The 26,043-nt window shown below is 36.8% G+C and overlaps 1 protein-coding gene across 4 annotated transcripts in view; it reads left to right on the plus strand.

The window, feature by feature from the left end:
- LOC128873956 (autophagy-related protein 16-1) overlaps nucleotides 1–26,043 on the plus strand; it is a 651,400-nt gene that overhangs the window by 608,961 nt on the left and 16,396 nt on the right. For all 4 annotated transcript variants that reach the window (XM_054118047.1, XM_054118045.1, XM_054118046.1 and 1 more), the window contains 3 exons: nucleotides 4,887–5,066; nucleotides 6,612–6,696; nucleotides 7,950–8,096. In XM_054118047.1, the coding sequence (XP_053974022.1) occupies nucleotides 4,887–5,066; nucleotides 6,612–6,696; nucleotides 7,950–8,096 (412 nt within the window). The remainder of the gene's footprint in view (nucleotides 1–4,886; nucleotides 5,067–6,611; nucleotides 6,697–7,949; nucleotides 8,097–26,043) is intronic.

Below are 26,043 nucleotides of genomic sequence, written 5' to 3' on the forward strand. Positions count from 1 at the left end.
TTATTTCTTGTCAGATACAATCTTATGCGTGTATCTATAAAAGGAATGTTGAACAGGTAATTCAGAAACAAACACTGAGAGCTTATTTTTTACTTTTTAAGAAATTAGTCTTCTAATAAACTTTGTAATTAATTTTATTTATCGTATGAATAGTCAGAGATATGAATGAAAAGTATGATTTCTGTACTAGATTTTTCACATCTTTTAGTGTTTTATACTCCAAACATTGTATGAGTTGTGTCTGTATAAAAATTCATTATTTAAAGGTAATACATTACAATTATATTTGAAAAGACCCTTAGATACTTCTTTTACAGGAGCCAATAAATTTCTGCAGTATCAAACACATTTCAAAAACATATTCTGATTCGTCCTGTTTGAAAATTTGCCATTAAGCGCAATAAAATATGCATTCAAGGGATGACAACATTTTTTTACATTTTCCTTTCGAGTTTACCATCATATATTAAAAATCATATCTGAGTAAAACAGAATCGCTAGTGACGTATGAGAAACTTGACATCTCTGCATCATTTTTCTCGACATTCAACTAATATGAAATTTTTCAATGTTGCATTTTGATCATACGACGGGCGTTGCAATAATATTATCGAAACTGAAAGAAAACATTCTCTTGTCGATTGCTTACTGCACTCAGGTCAAGTGAAAAACGACACATTTTCTTGTTTTGATACCAAGTCCATAATATTATCTAATGAAAAAGAAGGTAAAAGAAAATTTGTAATAACTAGACCGCGATTATTTATTGTGCATTATGCAAAATGGAAGATTCAAATGAAAATACAAAATACTAATGGAAAAACATATAAAATATGAACAAAAATATATGTACTTTCATTTAAGTTTCAATTCATTTTCTGTATCCGTTAAAATATTAGCTTGTATAAACATAATAACGTCACTTGACATGGATGACTCAAACATTTCTATCTATTAATACATCGATCATCAAAGTTGTCAGCTGTTGGAGTATATTTTCCTTGCATCACCTCGAACCTACCACTTACCTCTGACGGTGAAATTTCCCTTTCTCTCGGACGGTGCTACCTCCCGAAAAAAAGTTCGCATGTCGCCGTATTAAAAGAACGACATGCGAAGAAAATAATGAACAACACCTGTCGCGAGAACAAGGGAATTCCTTGATTATATTACGAATAAAGGAAATCTGTTTATGATTGATGGCGCTGGTACAAGACTTAAGTGATTTCTGTGTCGTGTCAGGGGGTTAAATACCAGGAACTAACAATAAGTGTTGGTAGCTGAATTCATTTGGCCTTTCTCTGGTACGTTAGCTCTTCCCAAGCGGTTTGCCTGTTGTGGTAATGTTCCTACTCCGCCAGCATTATCATTAGGATTCAACCGCGTAATCATCGTTAACGTTCGCAAATAAGCTCGGTGAATTAGGAATATTTATTCATTACCTCGTTGGGAGGAAATTTCACATACAGTTTGTCGTTAAAAGGATTCACCGTGCACGGTACTTAATCGCGATTCTGTTTTTAGCGTGCAGGCAAGTCATGTAACGTGCGATTATAAATCATGTTTCGTGTCTGTGTGGCGGCACGGAGGTAGAAAATGGATTGACAAGTTTCCTGCTACGTGCCGGCATACTTTGGAGGAAATTTCGTTACTCGCTCACTTATCTTCTACCTATTTGTGGTACCCTTTTCAGGAAATTTATACGCGGAAACGATAAAGACCAATGTGTATGCGGCATTTACGCAAATGTATTGTTCCACGCGAGAGAAGGATTTTTCTTTTATTAATGTGTTTAAATTATGCATAGAACGATGTTCCTACAGTTGTGCCGGAGATACGATTTCATGAACGTTTTATGCAACGTTTGTGCCTCTAAAGTGCTTTAGAAGTACTAAAAATGGATTCAAAAACTTATGGTATGTAGATTGTAATGCATAATGTTCGAATGAATTTTTGCTGCGTCCGACTTTGCTTCCTTATTAAAATAATTTCCAGACCGGATTTATTGTAGTTATAAACTAGTGCAATAAATTCTGTTAATTAGAATGACCGTTTAATACGATACTTGATCCTGGCAACTTTTGAAACAAAACGTATAGACAACAATGAGGTATTTAGAGACTTTGTACTGATCATTAGTTATTATTTTTAGTACTTCCTGCTATTATTACTTATTCACGTTGTGATTTGTATCGTTACTATTTTGTTGATTACGATCATTCAATGCAAAATTTAATACACAAAATTAAACATAGCCTTGATATTAAACTATATTTTGGTTTTAAAATCTATACAATAATTATATTATAAGGATTATTATAATGTACTTACAAGAATTATACATCTCTATTAAAGAAGCAAGTGCACTTCAAAGAAATGTGACAGTTCCTATAATTCAAGTATGAAACTCTAATAAAATTCTAGAATTGTACATTCACGAAAACTGAAGTCCTCATTTATACCGAAGGACCTTCTACCAAACGTCAAACAATCGATCTAATCGTTGCCTAGTTCCTGGTTTCTTCACAATCTCGTAGACTTGTTATCGAACCACCCGTGTATCGAAAGAAAGTCAAATACCGGCAGCCAGCAACCCCACATTCGCCTCAAGTAGTACATATACTGAATAAACAGGGAAATATGTCCTTTTAAACAAGGAAACAAAAAGAATACGTACAATCATAGTCCGTCGAGTGCTACCCGTAAAAGTAACCCATCCCGTTACGTATTTATTCATTGTGTAACAACGCCCCCGCAACCGTGACCCCGCTCGTGTTCGGAAACGTCGATATAACCGTGTCGAAGGAAAGTAACAAAGAAACCGGATCGTGCAATTTCATCGAGCTTTGAAATACGAGTAAACCGTACGGTAGCCAATGTTGCGCCACGCCAGTTAACGCTTGTTATTAAAAGTACGTTACAAGTCGAGGGTTTGGTTTCCCCTTTCGCATTGCAGTTCCCGAACCAGTAGTCTCCATAGATTTCCAACGGCCCAATAAGCTGGATTTCAAACTTAATTTACGCTCGGGAAAATAACGTTCGCGTCAATTGGTTTCCGCAGGACTGTCGTGGAACGCTGATGCAACACGAAAACGACACCGAAACCCGCGAATCGCATAAACTGCTGATATCAATCTCTTTGTCTATTTTAAGAAGGGTTTGTGCCACCCTAAGCATCATTAATAAAGTCTTGTTGTATTTTAGGAAGAGACGTCGATTTTTTGGCATATTCTTGTTGCTTGACGTCTTTAAAATATTCCTACCAAATACTGACAAATATACATACACTTGTTTTCCTCCATGTTAATTCTTTTCCCATTTCTTTGCTCTCGCACTTCATTCTTAATTCACCCTACTCATATAAATATATTTTTCCTCACTTTTTAAGTGCATAATGAATAATACTTGAAACATCCCATACACGGTATGCTTTCATAAAATTATATTTGCTCAAAATTACTCGAAAGGTAACTCTAATTATGTTATCAAAAAAAAAAAAAATCAAAATTCTTACCTTAATTACATAATAAAATAAATCGGAGTTACAACCACTACACTTGAAATAACAAACCCATCCTTTATACCGATTCGTGTTAATGCATTTCTTTTAAAAAAAAAAAATTGAAACGGAATATCATTAATGCGAACGGATCTGTAACCGATCCGAGAGCTCCGTTTGACAGCCACGGGTAAACAATGCTGGCAAAAATCTTTAACGAATTGTTACCTCGTCCTGTCATCGTAAAGCTCTCTCTGCCTTGTTTTTCCGCAACAAGAGAGCTTTGACGTCGATTGTTTGTCGACGCAGCGGACGAGCACCGCAACAGGACAAACTATGAATAACGATACCTTACTCATCCCGACTGATCTAGCCCCTTTGTGCATTTACGAATTTTGTTTGGGATCGTGCGTTTTACTTTGTCGTTGCTGGTCTACGTTAAATCAAACGTGATTTACCGGACAATCAATTAGCTTGTCGAATTTACCGCAACGATACGTCGGTTATTGATATCGCTTGAGGCTCTGTGCTTCCTATGAGGATGGAATTACTGTGTCCCATTACTTCGTGGCGATGCATCATACCCGTCGACTTAGGTCTACCGACGTAAGCAGATTTTATGTGAATGTGGGGATACGCATTTCGATTGAATTTTCAGACCGAGAAACGAGATATTGTTGCTCCAGTTCTTTCTCCGTTTGATTTTTTGTGAGCCAGGTCGATTCAACCATACGTATCTCGCGATGATATTTAATAAGGATAATTGAGAGAAATGTTTCGAGTTCTCGAGAAACGAGCATTCGTTGTACATTCTCGAGAAATGGAGGAATATTGTTAAATTAATTTTCTTGTAATGATGTTGATAATATTCGATACCACATACGTATTAAAATTATGATTGAATGACAATTTATATTTAAAATTGTATATAAACTTCTCGGAAGTTAAATATTGAATAAATTTATTTCAATCTTTTGCTATGATATTTATAATATTCCTTTAGTATCTAAATCTCCATTCAAGCGAAATGCAATTCTAGATTTGCGATTCTAGTTTGCGTAATCTTGCCTTCGAAATCTTCGGTAAACAATAAGTTCGAGAGTATTCAATGGAAATTTCCAAACAGTTGCAGGAAACTCATCCATCTCGAGTCCATTAATCCTAAAGAAGCTTTGCAATGGAAACTTAGAAATTAATATTTATGGCTCCGAACAGACATAGCTGGGACCACATGACAACGATCTCATAGACCACACTGTATCATCAAAATTTATAATATTAAGCAAAATTCGACTGCTCCGAGTAAAACAATTTCATAAATACTAAAAGTAAAACATTTCTATGCTACCTAAACACGGATCCCAGATTAATGTTTTCTTTTTTACAGGCATAGAAACTAAATTCGCCGGTTCCAGTTGCAACGACCTCGTAACTTCTGACGGAGCAGGTTCTACGATAATTAGCGGTCACTATGATCAAAGAATTAGGTTCTGGGACACCAGATCCGAATCTAGCTCGAACGACATCTTACTCCAGGGAAAGGTGACATCGTTAGATCTGTCTCGTGGTAAGTTTCGCACAGCCGTCCACAATCAGAATAAAATATCTCAACACATTCGCAACCGATAGATATTTTACGTTTCCAATACCGAGTACCGACGAAAATAATAAAATTCTGAACCTGGATATTGCAAATTTGCACCGTTTGAAATATCAATGTTGGAAATATGTATAAAATTTTATTTTATACACCAAGAGAATTTGAAGTGACGTGAATCCAGCGATCGCGAATTTCTTAAGAGGATATTTGGCAATAGAGAACAATGTTAAAGGGATTTATAATAATATAATATCATCTAAAACCATTAATTATATATTCATTTCGAAATTGAAGTAGTAATTACATATTCGCTATCCACTTTAAATATGTTTCTAATTTAATTTGCTTCCGAATCATGACCACAACTGCTGTACACCGAAAAAGGTCCAAGAATTATCGAAATAGTAACTAAACACATGCTTGAGCCAAGCTGTGGTGCCTTCGACTCGACAATGAAACAACAGACCTATCCAATCTGGCGTTTGGAGATCATTTGCATGGCTGAAGTAATATTTAGTGCTCCGTTCGCGTTTCGTCTGGATATTATAACGATAGCCAATATTCCGTCGGTATCTCAAAGCGTATATTTCACTTGCTAATTCGCCGCACTGATTGAAGGGCGCTTTGAAAAGACACACATTGATCCGGCGCATTTCATTAATCTGGATAATGCGAGGATAGAACTCGAACGAGACGATATTGCAACGACTGAAAAATTCTCCTCGATTACATCATGCCCCCCTCCACCCCCGTTCTAATGCTTTTCCTTTATCATTGGCCGTAATACATTATGTATACTTCCATTAAAGTATAATATACCATTCCTTGGGAAACGTGTTCGCTGGATTCAGAATACCTTACCCGAACGCCTCCCCATAAGATTTATACGCCCCCAAAAGGAATTACTTACTTAACGGACTCGTCTCGGTGCATTTCAAGGAGTGTCTTTTTTTTTTTTATTCTATCCACTGTCGCTGTTCAAATAACGGAAACTCGCGGGAACTTTCTTGAAACGCGATCGGAATGCAATCACATCGTAATTAACGATTGCTTATCGCCCCTATGCGCGTCTGAGTCATTCTGCGTCAGACCGACCTGAGCGTTGTTCGTTGATACTCTTCGAACTTCCTCTAGCTCCTCAATATATCTGTATAATTTGAGTAAAACAGAAAGATTGTTGAGACATCAAATATTAAATATAACGAACAGAATATATGCTTGCTATATCTATAATTCTTAATTAAAATATTTTGTGCAATATTTATAATAATGACTCAAGTTGGTCCTCTCCAGTATCCCTAAGATGCTAAAATTGGACAGATTATTTATTTGAAACTTTCAATAAACACAGTAAATATAAAAAGAACTCACGATCATGTTGTTAAATTTTCAACGATTTAACGTGGACCAGATCGTACGTGAGTCGCGTGGCTAACCGTATTAGCACATCCAATTTAACTTCAACTTCGGCGACACATGTAAATTCAAGGAGCGACACCTGCTTGTTTTCAGATGCAAATTACCTTTTGAGCTGCGTCAGAGACGACACGCTGAAACTTATTGACCTACGGATGAAGAAAATCATTGGGTCGTTTAGGTGAGTAGAACGTCTCGAGAAAATTTTGCGATATAATTGAAGGATCTGTCGTCTTACGAAGAGAAGTAATGTTTCTCTAATTCGAACGACGTTATTTCATCGCGGAATGAAGCTTTTTCTCCAGACTCCGTAGTGGAATTAAACGTGCTCTTGATACACCTTGTGGAATTTTCCATAAACTGAGTAAATGACAGCTGCTGCCTGCACAAAAAGTACACAGAGCTTTGAATATTCAATACTTTGCAATTTAATTGCGTATACTCCATGCAAGAATCGGCGTGTGCGAGAAACGCCAATACAAGTAGAAACAGCTAGTAATGGACAGACATGTTCTCCAAATCAGACTTGGAATCTATCGCACGCGTATTTCCAAATTCAGTTTTCCCATGAACGAAGGCTCGTGTAAACAAATTTATTCGACATTATTGATTTGTAAAAGGTCGAATATATTTTAATTTTTGTCAAATTTTTTAAATAAAATCGTAGCCTTTTACTTCGTCATTGATAGAGAAAATGGAAAATGTATAAATGTTTTTGACATTTTCTAAATTATCTTTGTAGATAATAAAATAACTTTTATAGATCTGTAAGAAATATATGTATGTAAAGATATACAATGAAATGTAAATTAACATCGATAAATTGAAGCAATATCTTTCTTGTAGAAGAGACAAACATTTGTCCTGTATAATTTAACTGAAAAACTGATAAACATAATGTTTTTATTTCATTTTTCGTCTATAGAGTTATACACCTGATAAATGTTAAACTTGAATCATACTTTAGAAATCAGCATTAATTAATTAAAAAGCTTGTCCCCGTAAAATTTGATCTTTTAAATCTAAAATTTTAATTAAATTTAACATAAAACTTTAAACATGAAATTCTTAGCCTCTTCAAGTAATAATCAGTTTTTATGAAGGGTGAATTAGTTTCTCTTTTGACCGTTTCATTGGACGTTATTATTAATTTTAATGGTAAACGAGAATAACCACACAGTACAATGAGATTAAATCTGAAAATAATTACTTTGTGGAAATGATTACAAATGTACTCCATTGTTTGATACGCATTAGTATGCATCATTTGTTAATTAATAAATGGAATTTGTTAAGGGTTGTATGTATATTGCATTACTGTCAATAATGAAGACAGAAATTTAACAAATTTCAATATAATTAAAAGTTTGCGTCCGAGTGATTGTAGGAATATAACATCGATATTAATGAAACGCGTTTTTCATTTGTTTATAGTGCCGATGGCTTCAAAGTCGGATTCGATTGGACCCGAGCATCATTCAGTCCTAACGGTAAATACATTGCAGTTGGTTCTTCGGACGGATCCGTTTTCATTTGGTCTCTTGTCACAAATATGATCGAGACAGTGTTAAAAAACCATACGTAAGTAACTTTTTCGTAATAATCATCACCTTAAAATAGTAACTTTATTTGCTCCTTATCCGCTTGGTATTTTTCTAAGATATTCCATCAATTGTCTTAAGCAATTTTTGTAGGAAAATGTTTTTGGAAATATTGCGTGAACCATTTAATGTGACCTCATTCAAATTGCAATTAGAAATGTTTATTAAATGCACATAAAATAATTTTAAAGAAAATATAAGAACAATGTTTAGACAATTGCAACGAAGTTCTAGCCATATAGAAAATTCAACCCAGTGGAGGAACTTTGGTGCTGTATATTTTCACGATCAAATGTCAGTTTTTCGCGCCGCAGGCAAAGAAAATCGCAGTCTGTGTTTTGATATTAAATCGATATGGAATGTGCAATAAGGATATTAAACCTTGGACAGTTATGAACTTTACGTGTAGTTAAAAAAAAAACCCTAAAAGTCTATATAGACATTTTATGGGTTCGATGTGCAATAATGGTAAAACGTAATAAAATATGAACAATCTTATTACGATCATCTGTATGCTTCATAACTGGTAGTTAATATAAATGCAATCGAAACTGTAAAATTTATTTCAGTCGTCCTTTATAAGTTAATGTTCTGTCGAATTCTAATTTCCTCATTGATGTTGAATAATTCAGTGATACTGAACGTAGCCGTAACAAGCCAATTATTATTCCCGTTCAACAATTTCGATCATGTGGTCATATTCAAAACTATTAACACGTTTAGGATGATATACAGTAAAAAGAAAAAATATGTAAATTTTATGGTAAAGAATGAGGAAGGAAAAATATTTTTATTCAAGTAAATCAAAGTCTACAATAAAATGCATCAATTAATGTAGTTTATTATACACTTGAGAATGCGTGAAAATTGAGAAATCATGTTAATGTTACGTATTTTGAACTCTGTGTACTGAATACAGTTCGAATTTTTATACAAATTATTATATCCTTATACGTCTCTTACTTGACTATTTTAATTTAAATTCCTTACGTAACAATTCGACATCCAAAGAAACGTGATAAATGGCGCTTTCATTTAGATTAACAAACGTCGATTCCTGTTCTATTCCACTCACAATCCCCTGCGATACTTCTACAACTAAAAGTTGTTAAAAACTCTCCGTTATCCATTTGACAAATATTTTACAGACCGGCGCCAGTAATAATCCGTTTAACAGAATTTCCTACCAACTTCCCACCCGTCGATCTAGCTAGACCAGTTTATGAATCACTCGAGTTTTTGCAAGATGTACGTCAATTTCTTTCGGCTGGATCAACACTGGTAACCGCTGAGCGCTGTGGCTAAATAAGCGGGTATTAAAAGCGCGTTAACGTCGAATTAAAAGTCATTTCAAGTCGACCACTCTATCCTCGCACTATTAAAGCGCGAAGCTACTTTTCAACCGTCGCTAATTTTCCATTTTGTTTTTCTGGTATAACGTTGCCCGATCTTCTTGACTCGGACGCCCGGCTGAACTCGCTCGCCGAGGCACCAAAGCGTTCGTAATTCTAGCAGGCATCTTCGAGTGCTTTGCATACCACGCTGACACGAAAACTTCACCGAGTGCCCTTTGGTCCATACACACGCACACGGATGAAACGCATACGGCCGCACGTATGTCGTCCTTACTTCGACGTAAGCTTGGAAAGGTCCAGAAAAATATTTCGGCGTGACCCGATTTCCTCGTCCAAGTTACGGGCCGTATATCTACGGCCATCCAGCGCCAGCCGTATACACATAATATTTTCATATGTACACATTATGTACATGCGATACATCGCGATATCGCAAGTTTATACGGCAACTCCGGATTCCTCCTCCAGGCTGCCGTGTCGGTTCCCGCAACTCAAACTGTCACCTCGGGTGAATGAGTGCCTTTCGTTTAGAACAACCCCCTCTGCGTGACAGGGAGCCCCAATTTCGCTCCTCTTTTTAATCCCTCGTGTGCTGCAAAACAAGTTAACCGTTGTCACTCGTGATCTCGTCGTGATCTGTTCGAAAGAATGAAGTTACATCGGTTTACATTGCGGTGTTTTGCTTTGGTAAACTGTGAGATGATTTGTCGAACTTGAGATTGTTTATTAGGGCTGAAAGTAACGGTGGTGCAAATAAAAATGTATCTTATACTCAGTTTCCTTATAATTTATAAATTATACTTTTATCTTTCTCGCTCTTTATTGATACACTGAATATTAATTGTCTCATTGTTAGCGGAACCTGTATCGTGTGTCTCAAACAGATTAAAAGAAACTCAGCTAATAAGCAAATTTCACGACGCAAATGCATCGAGAACTGAATAGAGTTTACGAATCGCATCGTTTATCCGGTATCTGTTATCACGATCGTAGGTGTACATAATCCGGTATTATTAATACGATTCTAACAGGAATATTAAGTTCTTGAATGAATCCATAAGCTATGATAAATCTCGTATTCCGTTTGCTATTGTCGTAATTAATTCTGCTATATACAGAATAACAAAGAGAATCAATTTATAAGATTACTACACATTGTTCCTTTCTAAAAACAAGTTCATAGTGATAACTCTATAAACTTCACGAGTATATTCATTTGTTTATTTAGAATTATTTATTGTTCTTATGAGTTTTTATCCTAACCTGCGTTTTTTAAAGTATGCTATTACAGTATACACAGTGGAAACGAAGTAAATGTATCTGTGACATGTTTCTGCATTGTAACTCATTGTACTCTACTCTGTCTCATTGTACTCTACTCTGTCTCATTGTACTCTACTCTGTCTCATTGTACTCTAATTCTGTGTTATTTAAAATTTATTTTTATTTCCTTTTCTAAAGCGAGGCAAGAGAAGGAACTGTGTGGAAACCTTCTCACGCCACGTTGCAACAAAATAATAGCCGAAACGATCCCTAATGAAAAATAATTTTAGTGTTCACTAATTTTTAGTGTTTTTTATTGAGTTTTATTGACACGACTACCAAAAGTATGCAATTGTGTACCTTCCGAATTTCAGCATACTTTTTTATCACTTTAATACAAACGTAATCCTAAATCCCTTAATACCACATATTACTATGTACATCTTAACAATCTGTGTAATTATAAATGGCCGTGACACTCGTAGCTGAAACAAAAGTTACTAGTACGCGAATGTCTCACAGTTCCAGACAACGCTTATCTCGAACATGTTTTTGATCCCGCAATTTCTATTATCTCTTATTATATGTAAAGCTAGAGGAAGTATATTTCTCATTCAGCCATGATATCAAAGCATATAAATATATTAAATATATTTTGCTGTCTACATATACCATATTATATTTCAGAACAAACAGCTTACAATCATTTAGTTGTTTTCCGAAGGTGAACTTGACGCTATTGTCTGTAATCGAATCAATAAAAGTTTGATAATCAGTTTTCACACATATTGTATGTTCAACAACTTGTAGGAGTTTCATTATTCGATTTGCGTGTGTCGGTTGCCTCGGTTCATTTAACTTGATTATAGTTTACGTAAGCTTAATTTAACACTTTCAGATCTGGCGTCCACAATTAAGGACACAAAATTTAATAAATAAAATAAGTAATAATATATAATATATAAAATAATTTCCTTTTAATCGTAAACCAACTAAACATCGAATCACAGTCCTGTGCAATTCAATTCTACAATACGTTCCAACAAATAAAATGAACCCAATACATATTATATTAAAGAACATCCAATAAAGATGAGGCCGAAAAGGAAAGCGAAACTTGATCGTCCAGCATCTTTTCCAGGCAACACGTCGGCGATCGTTTTCACTCGAATCTCACGGTGATGCGCCTGGCGAGATCCGTTCTACAATTATCCATCCCCTTCCTCCCCTTTCGTAGACGCTTGGGCCACCGCGTCCTCGGCCTCCTCGAGTTTCCCAAGGACGCAGGATCTTCGGTGGTGGTTTCTATGGGAGAGCCCAGCGGGCGGTTGTAGTCCAGGCGTACACCTAAGTACCGGTCATATCGAAAAATAGCTTAAGCACCGGTCACGTAAAAGCTGGTCCGGCGAGTTGGGCTGCGTGTGTGATTTCGCCCGTGTATGCGCACGTTTCACTGTTATTACTTTCACCGTGGCCGTAGCCCTGGTGCCCGTGGTCAGCGTCATCTTTCGTCGTCATCTCTCCTAGTCGTCCTCATCACCTTCGTTCTCTGTCGTTTCTCTTCGACTTGCCCCGTGATCGTTCCAGCACGAGTTGGAGATGGTGTAATTCGTACGTTGCGGCGTGTACGCGCGCACTCAGGAATTCCCGGGACTAACTTTAACAAGCGCCTCGCCCTCTCTCGCCCTCTTTTTCCACCGAGTCGGACGGAGGCCCTTTCCTCGCTAGAGAGCGACGAAGTAAGAACGAGACGAGCCTCCGCGATTTCGTATTTAATGCGCGCCCTCGAAAGCCTGATACACGTAGCCGCATCTATCACGGATAAAGCGTGAGATTCGGTCGTTTCGCGAAATCCTATAATGCAAACTGATGGAATGGATGTGTAACGGCGGGTTAGCCGCGGCGTTAACAGATTACCGTGCATGATCTTCTTCTTATTCGTCAGTCGCCCCGTTCCAGCCCCGGTCTGATAGTCAGTTTCTGCATCTTCGAGTCGGACTGCTCTGGAATGCGCGAAATTATTTGCTAGGTAGCTCCGCGAATAAAAGTTATGCTTTGAAGACCAATGCATTCGGTAGGATGAGGTGGAATGATGGCAACTTCCAATTAGTGTTTCTGAGTCGGACTGCTTCAGCGGTCCGTTGAATTTTTCTCATTGCATTTCATACTTCCGCTGTTTCAATGATTGCCATATTCGTTTACGACTAAGTTTGGCTAGGAGGAAACTGGAAATCGTCTTAAATTAGAGAAAATTCAGAGAAGATACCCTATTTCAATGTTACCGATTAAATTAAACAATAGGATTTTGATTCTTACAGTTGAAAAAATAAAGAAAAACGTACTTACCATTTGTAGTCGCCTGAAACATTTTTCTGTCGATTAACATACTTGTTGACGACCAGCAAGGGCATACGACGAACCAACCTTATAAAAATTCACCAGTCAATCCAAACTCAGACCTAACTACCTCACTTACCCACTTCCATAATGAACGTCTCAAATGATCCAAGATATTCATGAGTATGAATAACTTACACCGCATTTTGCGCCAGGAATTAATTAACGTCGTAGAATTCCCAATCTCGTTGCTTAACAATTAATAATACCTACCTGCTGGTCCCAGCCTCGCTAATTCGCTTCCTGCGTAGACGATGGTTAATTCGATAAAGGGGAGAGAAGAAAAAAAAAAAAGAATTCAATCAATCGTTAATGGTAACCAAGGACGTTGGCTGTGTTAACAGATAAGAAAAACGACTTCTGGCGTCGTTAAGTCGGGCAGCCAGAATGCGGAAAAGGGGAGGCATGTGTTCTTGTTACAAAGGTTTTCCCACGTGCACGTAGCAGAGCGAAATAAAGGCTATCATTCAGCCGCGAAGCTGCGATACCTTGATTTGTGTAACTTGTTATTAATAAATAAGTGCGTAGCGATGCGTGGTAACAGCGTAGGTTATTATTCTTTTCAGCGGTAACTGACAAGTAACAGCATCTCATAAATATTACCGCGCCATATTTCAGTCACGCACGCATTTACGGCGATTTTGTCTTGTACTTTACGAGAGGAAGGCTCGACGATAGTTAGGGGATATAACCGTAGCTGTAAGGAAGTAGTTCGATTAGCGTGTTTCATGGCCTTTCCCTGATATTTTCGCGCTTTCTTCGCCGCTCTCGTCGCGTCGACGACAACGAGGTCCGGATAAGCGGTTGGACCTTTTCAGCTGAGAATGGTATGCGCGTTTATGGTGTCAATTCATTCTGCGATTAATGTCGGATGAGTTCGGATAACTCGATACGGTAACGTTGCGTATATCTCGAAATCAGAGTCTAATAATGTGGCTATAAAGCGGGGAAGGCTAGTAATGGGCTTTCGTGGAAGCACTTTCAGAGGCAGCTCGATGTTCAGCTTGGAAACTTCGATATAAATTAACAGAAATTGTTTCGTCGCCATACTTTTCCTTATATTTCGTCGAATATTAATTGACAGAATTAGAAAACAAAGAAAAATTATCGAAGAAAGTTTAAGCTGCCCAATGCCAGGCTATTTAAATAGATTAACTGAAAATATTAAGCGAGTTGAATTCGGTAAAAAGGTTTAATTACAAATGAAGAGAGTTAAACTAAATTACAGGAAAAAGAGTTGATCGTGAATACAAAATAAGACTGACAAATGTAGTAATTCGTTTAATTCTTTTCTTCTTACAAATTATTTTGATTTGTTCAGAAACTAAATATATATCAGAAAAAGAAATAAAAATTAGAAGAAGTGATTGTCTGTGTACTAATTTTACTCTTTACGTAGTCAAATGTTGAAGAAACATGATGCCAAAGTGAATTTTTAATAGAATCATTATTCTATCAGGCAGAGACGTTTCCTGAGGCTCTACCGTAGTTTAGTGTCACTAAATCTGCCACGTAGCATACACGCCTCTCTTCAGAGACATCTCATATATAATTGAAAGGTGCTCGGTAACGAATCACTTCTCGAACGTCACAGTGTTAGAAGGGATCGAAAGGCACCTGACATAAATAGACACTACTTCTAGAAGTCAGATTTAAATTTGCTTCAAAAATCGAAATAGCAATAGTAACGATAATGAAGGACGATCGTTATAAATTTTGGATATTAAAAGCATCAAGATATTAATATAGATTCTATAAAAGAATTTTATATGTAGTTTAATATAATCATGTTGGCCCTCTTTAGAATAAACAAATATACCAAATAGCATTAAAGAATAGCGAACAAATAAATTTATAGTTATAGTACGGAAGATTCGTGTATCTACAAATTAGGATATTCCAGAAAATATTCCTCACTTAAGAACCTTACTCTGAAAGCAATGGTATATAACACCATTCTGGTTCTTTAGAAAATCCAGCAAGGACGAACGTTCAAATATTAATGGTCTATACAATTTCTACCATCCTTGGCTACCTACCACTAAGCTTCAATTTTTATTCTAGAAATTCTAAATGAATTCTCCCTTTTAAATTCCACTCAAACTGTAATGTCTTCTTACTACGAAAGCCAACGCTTAAGCACAGCAGTGGCACTTCCGCGAACAGACTGTCGCCTTCCTTCTTATGGATCGTTGTACAACAGCTGAATGTCACCTTCAGTTTCACTCTGACTTAGAAATGGTAGATTAATCTGTTTTTCGTTTAGTGTACACTCTAAATGCACGCATTTGTAGAATGCGGTTTGCGTTTTACCGAGTTTGGACGCGCTCCCAATTTCTTGCAAGCGAGTACGAGCACCACCAACCAGACGAAATCCTTCTCCGTCGTTTTAACAATGTGGCTGGTTCATTATAAAAGTAAATTTGTCGCCAAGATCTCGGTTCGAGGGATTGAAGTTCCCGTTACTGGGTTTCAGAAGACAGCTTAGAGAGTTTCTCACGTTTCGAACGACTCCGTACACTTCGCAGTTCTTCTTGACGGCAATCGCATCATTACTTTGTGCTATGAATTTACACAGAAACGCAAACTCGTAAATGAGTTTCCTAGACACTTATCTCAATATGGGAGACATTATATTAGATGAAATGATAAATGAAAAAAAATATACCTCTGTTACCCCGAGGGAATAAAAAACAATGAGAGTTGCGATCTCACGGGAAACTTAATTTATTTGACTCGTAGAGAATAAAATGTAGCACGAGAATCGTTGGAACGTTTGCAGAAGAGTCAAGCATGCATCGTTTGAATGGAAGAAACGTCACAGGAATTCATCAACAATTTCAAATCATACGAGGCACGAGTTTTTGATTACTCCAAGGGAATGATAAACGATAGAAACTGTGGTATCACGAAGGATGTAATTTATTTTAATTGATTTTCGAAGAATAACGCGTGACACAAGAGTAACATATAATTCCAACATGGCAAGAAAACCATGGGAATATCATTCGCACGGAACAAACGTTACAGAACTCATAAACCGTTTCGATATAAACAAGATACGTTTATGTAAATAAGAAGAAGATCAACGTTGCATGCGGAGAGTCGCTTATTTGCTATCAAAGAAGAACTGCAATCCTGAATGGTTGCGTAGACAGGAAGGTTCTCACTGAAACTTGAAATGCGATCCCTCGAATTAATTCGCATGTTATTCGCGACGAACTATATTATACTTAAAAAAATGTCTTAACCATATATTAGCTTCTTAATAAGCATAATATTCCTCCATAATATTATACATAATCATTATTAGTACAGTGGGCGTAATTAACATTGTGATACTATTATTACTATAATATTCTTGTAATACGAATATCATGGATGTAAAACTATATAAAAGAATTTATATTTCAATTATACAACCTTCCGGATTGAAAGTGGAACTATTGAGTAGGGAATGTCCACGGTCAGCTGGTTTATATTTAGAAACTTGCCGAACGAGCAACTATCAATTACTCCAAGTTCATTAGAGGAGGCTTAATATGGGAGTATTTGTGACAGCAAGCAATTTGAGTTAACCAAACGTTAAAATTAATATTAAAAAATAAAAGGACGCGCGTCAGTTTAAGCAAATGAAGACGAAACTAACAGATTGTAGAATCTCATGGACAGAACGAAGACGAAAGTCCGGTTGTAATCACTTCTCGACTCGTCCACCTTCGAGTGAACCCCTGATTGCTATGTAGGACTCGTGACCGGTTAATATTGGGGTACGTATTAATCGTGTATACCGAACCGCTTCGGAATTACTGGCTCTCTCCCCTAATTGTACGAACATGATGTACTACTGGGACCTAAATATGGAAATCGTCTTAGCATTCATTGCTCTCTTCTACAAGCTGCCGAGGCCCTCTAATAAGGTAGCTGCCGATGATGCTCAAATGGTGAGTAGCTGGACGGGGCAACGATTTACGGCGTTACTTTATGACCACGCCGAGTAAATATTTACAGACGTCGTAAACACAACAGTACCAATTAGTTGACGCATTCATAAATATTTTGAACTATTACAGAGGACGTTTGATGAAATATAACCGCTACTCTAATCACTGTGACGCGTAGACGTCCGCGAAATCGTGCGACTCGAGTGTCCGTGAATTCCCCTTTGGCTAAGTAGAGTCCTCGAATGAGGCATATTTTGATATTGGTCCTTGTTCAGCGTATGCGTCGGTCTATTTCTGATGTATTTATCTTTATTTATTCACGTTTGTGGACGTAGATTAGCGACTACGTAAGTCATTTGTTCCGATAGAAAATAGGATTCTTAGTGAATTTATTCTAAATGAAAGGCACATTCGTTTAGCATGATTTGGTAATTCAAAAAATAGTTTCTTCGAGTCTTTGAAAGCTTCGTATGTCTATCGACGGATGCTCAAAACAGTAAGCCGAATTTCTGCCTTTTTTTTTTATTCACTCCCAGGCCTGTAACTCTGTCAAATCCAGGGATTTCTTTCTCAAAATCTTACACGACACTGAAATGTCCACCTTTGGAGAAATGGAATAATAAGAATCTATTTGTGTACAAATTTGACAGTGTCGCGTCCCCTCAAAGTTCCGAGAATATTATCTGGGACCACCAAAGTGTAACAAGTAGACCCATTCGTACGTTGAACTCGATGGAAAGGTTTGATCGAAAAGTGTTCGGCAATAGCGAAACGCGCCGACGAACAGCTGAAGGGGGTTGTCGAAGCTCGGCGGAAGGGTGAGTCGGGTGGAAGAAGGGCGGAGAAAAAGACTCGAGGTCGAGCTGACATGTATATCCGTACCAACCGCCAGCAGTCCTGGCACGAGGGGAACAGGAATGGGAAAAACAGATAAAGAGCTCCGGCATCGCTCGGCTACCGTAGACACGACGAAGATAAATGACATAATATCGTGCTGGACCAGCCGATCATTGCCGTAGAAACGAAATCGAGTTAGGTGAAAGCAGTGCCTGCCACGGGGCAATTGATCTTCGACGATGGTTCGTTACGCTGGGGGACAATGAAATCGGTCTGATACTCATCAGGGGATGCCGAGGAGATTCGTTTCTTCGCTGCTCGACGGGAGCTAAAATCTGTGTACCTGTACATCGTCGACCAAAAGTCTTAGAACATGTATCGGTTTCAAGGATGCTTTAATATCGAGGTGGAGCTTGTTCACAATTCGTAAACTGTAATATTTTAACCTCCGTAGTCTCCTTGAAATAAATACAAGTAGAATTGGACACCACAAGATTTACAACTCAGCGAGTAAATAACCCAGTGTCACCACAAAAGTGGCATTTCCCAGTGGCTCCACTAGTTTGCATATTCGCCGTGCGCTCAGGTGAAATACCACTACTGTGATGCTACTAAGTTATTTACTCGCTATGAGTTTTAAAGCTTGTGGTGTCCAATTCTACTTGTACTTATTTCAAGGAGATTTTAGAGGTTAAAAATATTATAGTTACTAATCATTGTGAGCAAGTGTTCAATTCTAGGAAATGTAAATGATTCATTCCATAATTATACATTTAAGAGCAACTAGGAATCAACAGACTGTGGATTACTGCACGTTTTCCATGTATTAAATAAGAAAGAATGTCAAAAAATGGGAAAATACTATAATGGATACTAGAACAAAAGTTAACTCCAATTAACGGTGAAATTAATCGTTTGCTTAGGCTTGCTTGAAACTTATAAACGCATGTAAGACTTTTGAGCGTTAATGTACACCTGCTTTCACATGACTGTCGATGTAATCTAATCCTGTTTAACTGACGTATTTACGTCCTTCATTCCGCCCTACTTGTCCTTCGCTAGGGACCGCGCTGAATTTTCATTAAACTTCCAACCGTCGAACTGAGGACATTAACATCTACGTCTAAAACGTTCAAGGTGGTGTTATCGATTCCCGCTTGATGTTTTGCGATACCTTGAGTTGACCCATACGTTTTTATGAATTTTTAAACGAGTAACAGAAATAAAGTGTTCTATTAATAAAGAATGCTGTTCGATGTCCAATTTTTGAATGATTATTACATGTTTAAATATTGTTCAAATATTTCATAATGCAGTTCAAGAATAGAACCTCAAAGGTATAAAGGTGTTTGTATTCAACCCATTCTACGATATGTGCTTGTATAATAAAATGTATTTAAAATGTATATAAAACTTTCATATAAAGAAGTCAAAATGATCTCGATGACCTATTGGAAAAAGAATGTTTATTATATTCATTAATGGAATTTGTTGCTACGTAAACAAGTAGCTCAAAACTCAAATATATTAATCTTTTACAATTCGTTTTTCATAGAGACGTGACTATTCTCCTCTTCGGGGGTCCTGTAACGTCGTGTACATTTCATTGTTTAGTTATTTCGTGTACTGTGACTAAACTCCAGTATAAATATTCATAGATAGAAATCCCAATGGTAGAATACGACAGAATCGTTACAAGATTAATGGATGTCATGGTTCAACTATATCAGTTTGAATTTATGTACATTTCAAACCAAATAATTCGTCCCTGAAGGGGTTAAACAATAGGTCTATCCTGTTATATTACTTCCAAAACAATAATACAATAATACACGTATTTCAAAAATATCCTCTCGAGGACTATGCGCACATCAAAGACCAATTCACCGTTTTTAAATGCTACTACTCTTTACAATCTTGACATGTTAATTTATTACCTTGCATGTTCTAACTTGTTTACATAATCGCCATGCTCTAGCCAGCGTTTTAAAGCAGACGTGTTGGTACTGTATTCCTCGAGACACGAGTTTAAAAATCGAACCAACCCATCAATCTCGAATGTCTCGTAAAATTAAAACACTTGTTCGATGGAAGCGTTGTAACTGTTCGAGGAAGTATACGGTGAAGATTGCATGTCACTTACTCGTCTATGAATAGCACAAAGGGTACACTAATGATCGGGAAGCCGCGGATGATGACAGGGCCTCTCGCAGATCGAAAGAAACCCAGGTCACATGCCTTCGGCAGGTCCTAAGTACATTGAAAAAATGTTGTGTGTATAATAAGTAATATGCTCGGTACAAAGAGAAATATTATTGTGTATCCTCCTTCGATCTGCCAGTTCGATACTTCCGTGAGGCTCGTCATGGGTTTTTAAACATGGATTCATTATTTGAACAGCCTTCAATTATTCGATAATTTATTAGTACACATTTAGTTCGTACAAATTGTTCAAACAATTACTAACGTCCAAGGCAAGATCTGCTAGATAAGCTTTACTGATGAGTCTAATTAGCGACGAAACGCAATGCTATTGCTCTTTGTCGGAAAGCAATAGCTTAGTCTCAATCAAAACTTTAATTATTATCAATCATGAACTGTGAGAGCATCGCGATTGTAAAAGCATGATAATTTGTTATGTACCCTAGTTAGTCGTACCGTTAGAGTACAAGTCAAAAATTTAAATAATGAAGTTTCAATCTGAAATTCCAAATGAAATGATTTCGGTATGGACAACTAAGATACATTTGCAACGAGATAATTCGACCCTGAAGAAGTTAATCAATAAGTCCACCCTTTTATATGGTCACTTCTCAAATGAATACTACAATATAATATATTCATAATTTTTTTATAATAAATTCATTTTATTTGTTTTTAAGTCCTTGACAAGAAATATTATTTCAAAAATTTCCTCTGGAAGCCTAAAAACATATCAAACACACTTCATAGTTTTTCAAATGCTACTTCATAATTTTCATAGATAATCTGGATAATGATGAAAATCGTAGAGTCTGGAAATATGAACGTCCTAGACGACTTAAGGCATTAGGAGTTAATGGGAATTTCATGAAAACCACGGAATATAATACGAGCACCATTGTTTGTAAATATTATAAAGCTCCGAGAGCATCCTGAAAGACAGAGTTGGACAAAGGAGACGGGATTCGTGGAAGAATGATCAGATTCTCTATCAGGACAATGCGCCACAGAGCTCTAACCGTTAAGCAGTTTTTAGACGATAAACGCATCACGGTGCTTAAACATCCCCTTTTACTTGCCAGATTTAGCCTTGTGCGATTTCTTTCTGTCCCTGAAATCACGCCGAAGGGAGTTTTATTTTGCAACGGTAGAGTAGATAATGGTAAAAATGACGGGTCTATTGAACACGTTGATAGAAGAACAATTGGAGCATCGCGTCGGGCATCGGTAAACGGGAACGCGGCGGTGTGTGAATGCAGAAAAGGTGTATATCCGTGGAGACATATGTTGAATCGTAATATTTTCAAATTAACGCGTTGTAAATTATTGCCGGGACAGATTGCGATTGGTCGGCTTTTAAACGTTTGCGTGATTGGATGTTGCACCCCCATGAATTAATAAATCGAAGCTGTTTAAAATTGATAGATTGCGTACGACTTGAGGTATCTAAAGAATGTTGTCGCATAGAGAAACCTGCAAAGTAATGTAATATTTTTTTTTTTTATGTAGAATTAAATGAATAATAATAAATTGAACAGGCCCAACACTTGAGGTCATTACTGGTGATTTCATTCGTCAGGAATTATTAGCACTACTCTGTTCAAATTAATTATTTACTTATAAACTGAATGAAAATATTAATCCAGTCCAAAATCTTATAATTTATATTATAATATGTATGATTTTAGTTAATCTGGTTTATAATGAATAGGGTTGAAAGAAATAAACTTCTGAGACAGATGTAAATATTGTAACAGACGTTGCTTCCTGGAATCGCCTAGTCCAACATTAGCGCAAATATGCCTCGTATTCGTATGGCAAATAATTGTCATAATCCTCATGAAATCCAGGTAACGTTGTGCGAGTATGAGCGTCGGTGTTAGAACTTTCCAGCGTAGACAACTTGGTGTTTTGTTTGGCACGTTCCGCGTACCTCGAAGGAAACTTACCTATATTAATACTTAATAGACACCGTAAATTCATCAGCATATACATCGCGCGCGTGTTTATTCCCTTATCCCTTACCTTCAAGAGACTGTAGACCGCCATAAATCGATAAGAGTTACGTAGCTTCTGCACCTCAAGTGACGCCAACGGGCTCCTTTTCCCTTTGTAATTTACCTTAATTTTGGTCCGTTCGAAAGAAAAAGATAATGGTTCATTTCGCCCTTATCTTTATTACGTGGCTGGAGCTAATTTCTATGATATTCAATACAATATCCTTGTATTACGTTCATATCAGATTAGCATAAATCTCTCCCTTTGATGCGCGTCGTTGCGCACAATAATTATCTTGGAAATTACATTAACTGCAAGATTTATCAACGTTGGTCTGCGTTTTCTATTAGTTCCGACAACATTTCTTTTTTAATCAACCTTCAACGTCATGCAACGTTTTAAATTTCATATGTTTAACCGTTTTCCTGGAATATATTACATATTACATTTTTTTATTTTATTAAAAAGCTTCACTTTACACATGAGATTAAAATTGCAAATTGTTGGAGCCAGGAACCCTGCAAACGCTGTATTTCATAATTTTTTTTTTTTTTTTGTTGTTGTTGACCGGATCAATTTATTTTGTCAAAAACATAAATCGAATAATCAGCAATATAAACATCTGCTTTCAGGTCAAGTGAGGATTCGTTTGAAAAATTAATTCTTTCTGTTTGTCGGGCCTGGCGAAACGAAAATCTCCATTCAATTAGTTTTGCTATTAGCTTATTTTTATGCATACTGCATTGAAAAGCACAACTTGGTACTCTGATGAATTCTCTGCGCAAAAGTTAATCGAAAACGTGGAATACATTTTATCTGTTTGAAGCTCCATTTTCGGAGGGTCGTGGACAAAGATCGTGCTTGACTAATGAGCTTCATTATTTAAAATTGTGATGTTTTAAAAATGCAAAAGTGTGATCGATACTTTTTTTTATTAAGCTTCACTAACCCAGACTCTTGATGTGGTCTATGATATAAAGAAGTATAAGCATCATCATATTAAACAATTTAGACCCTGCTTATATTTATATTAATTTTAATAACGAATATGTAAAATAGTATAGTATTAAATAAGAATTGTTGCACAATCCTCAGGCCAATTTTTATTGCCCTAGTAGTAAAATTGAGTCAATTCACGAATAATATACTTCCAATACAACGCGTCCTCAGGAGGACAGCACGTCCTCAATCAACGACAAAATTGGATTCCACGTGTTAGGGTACATCCTATGCATCTTTATCAATGATCACTCCTACACCGTGACTGATTCCCGATGCATGTATAAGAGAGGTTTCCGAATGGTCCCTACAAGTACAATGACATTTCACAGGCGTTGCTTCTTTACGATAACAGTGGTTACGCCGACGTTTCGTGTCATTTGCCACGCGAACGACGCCAATCTAATCATTGTACGTATTGTCATTCTACTCCCTGAAACCTCGTAGAAACACCAGCGACTGTACGTCAATGAGCGCGCCATTAGGCGCCACTGTTCGTGGTCGACCAAGCATTCAGATACGTGTCGCTCGCGGCCACGTGGATTGATGACAGGGACCAACGATTGTCTCGATAACCGGCGCAATTCCTTGCGGAATTGTCGCGACTCCTACGCGCCCCTATGAATAACTCCCCGCGATCGTCCACTTCCGTGACTCGTCGCTAGTGATGGGACTGAGACGTGTTCAAACACTATCATCGTTACATTTACGTCAAAAAGTGATTCCGTGATATCAAATCGGGGAAAATTTCATTTCGAACAGGTAACCGATTTATGAATTACGAATTTGTTCAATGTAACCATTGATACGTTAACGCTAAACTGCAATACACGAATTATATAGAATTGTTTCGTGCATTGTTCAATTTAGTTCCATGTAAAATATTTTTGCATTTAATCGAAGAAAGTATCTTTGAGACTAGCCATTTATCCCATCACGTTAGAAATAATTACAAATGAACGTTGGTAAGTTTAACGTTAATTATGAATAAATCTGTGGATTCGAAATTTCATCTCGAGCGACGAATAAATCCTAGGAAATGGCAAATTTATTCGAATTAAAGAATCGGGGTCCTTCGGTAATAAAGCTAACTAATGCAGTGAGTATGTTACACACATATCGTTATTACTCCCAACTTTATATGGTGCTTAGTCACCACTTCCTTTACATGTCCTCGCCACAAATGAATGAATCTGCCATTCAGTAATCATGGCTGCAATAATAGAGATTATATTGTAATTCAATACTAACATATTTTTACTTGTATTTTTACTTTGGTTCCTCAAACTAATGAGAATGATAATATTAATGAGAATGTCATCGGCTTGGTCCCATCGCTACTAGTTGCTAAAAATATATAAACGGAGAAAGTAATCGGTATCTCGCCATTGGTGTTCTGCCATGGCGCTCACGAAGGTGTTCATTTATTTAGTTCAATACGACGGCAGCCTCGTTGGTTTCCCTCTGCAGTTCGCCTGATTGGGTACACAATCGCGTATAAGACCCGGCTTAGGTCTTATCTCGTGGTGTACACATTTTTCGTTGGGATAATTTAATGCCGTGGGAGTGGTTCGAGAATAGATTGAGTTTTGAGTAAGATGCTCTCCGTGTACATTTCCAGGTGAAAAATCTCGCCACCTTATGAATATGTTCTGTCATACGTGCTCGACGACGTCCAACTGTAAACTCAATTTACGATATTGTTTGTCATTAATAAATTAAGGGTAACTAATGTAAGCATTTGAGGCAATTCATGATCGACATGTATATATTCATTTTACACTTATCTTATCGAGACTTCTATGGTACGTTCAAGAAGATAAATGGAGTAAACGTTTGTTCGATCTGTGAAATATTTACATTAATATTGACGATATATGCCAGAATCCATCAGCGTCTGAAACGTATGTTTTTGAATTCACATTAAGTACTATCTTAGAATATTACATAAAATGTCGATTTAATATACGGTAACATGTCTAATGGAGATACTGAAGTTTATAACTAGTGAGTTTGTTAAAGCCAGAATTCCACGCTACATGTTACACAATATTCTAGTACATAGATGTGATTCCGTGGCGATCAATCGAAAGAATGTTTCGCCCGAAAAATCTGTCGCTACGAAATTTTTCAATATTTTTCAATATAAATTTTACACGATGTACTTCAAAAAGAGTACATATTCATGTATTCAAATTTGAACCTTCTGCATGGCATAGTTTTTATATTAAAATGCACAAATTTTAGCATATTTTTTGTTTTACGGAGTAGTCGTATGCCTTACGCTACATGACAGATTTTAATCGAAAAAACTGGATGTGAAATTTCTTTTTTCCATTTTTGGATTGTTCTTTAGAAATGAATGCGAAATTTACTAAGAACTAGATCTAAATAAAATTCTCCAAATTGTGAGGAATGCAATGAACAAATTGATATAGTATTCCCAATTACAAGAAATTAAATCCAAAAATAAATACTAGTTGAAGCCAATCCTGAGAAGAAATACCAACAGTGACCACAACATTCGTAAAATAATATTGCCTTTAAAAGACACGATACTTTTCAATAATATTTTATGAATGCTGTACCCTGCACCTAAAATATTAATTCTGTGAATGAATGGGAAGACATTTTGTATGTTTCCAGAAGAAGCATCTCTGAAATCATAATCATAAAACAGGTCTTTCGTTTAGCGCGTGTCACATTGTTAAGACCAACGAAAATATACGTTAGAAGCCCTAAAAATGTATTATAGCGCAGACCGCCGGTATTAAAACTTATGTCAATGCATGTAGATGTGTATAAACGCGTGTTTCTGTTGTGCGACTGTATGTGCTGGCGCGTACTCGATCTCCTGGGATTTAAACAGCGCGCCATGAAAGTTAGTCTGAGGAATTTGCATGATACGGGCTTGTTCCATACTTATGGCCTT

This window comes from Hylaeus volcanicus, chromosome 3 (genome assembly GCF_026283585.1).
Source record: "Hylaeus volcanicus isolate JK05 chromosome 3, UHH_iyHylVolc1.0_haploid, whole genome shotgun sequence".
In the NCBI taxonomy this organism is placed as follows: domain Eukaryota; kingdom Metazoa; phylum Arthropoda; class Insecta; order Hymenoptera; family Colletidae; genus Hylaeus; species Hylaeus volcanicus.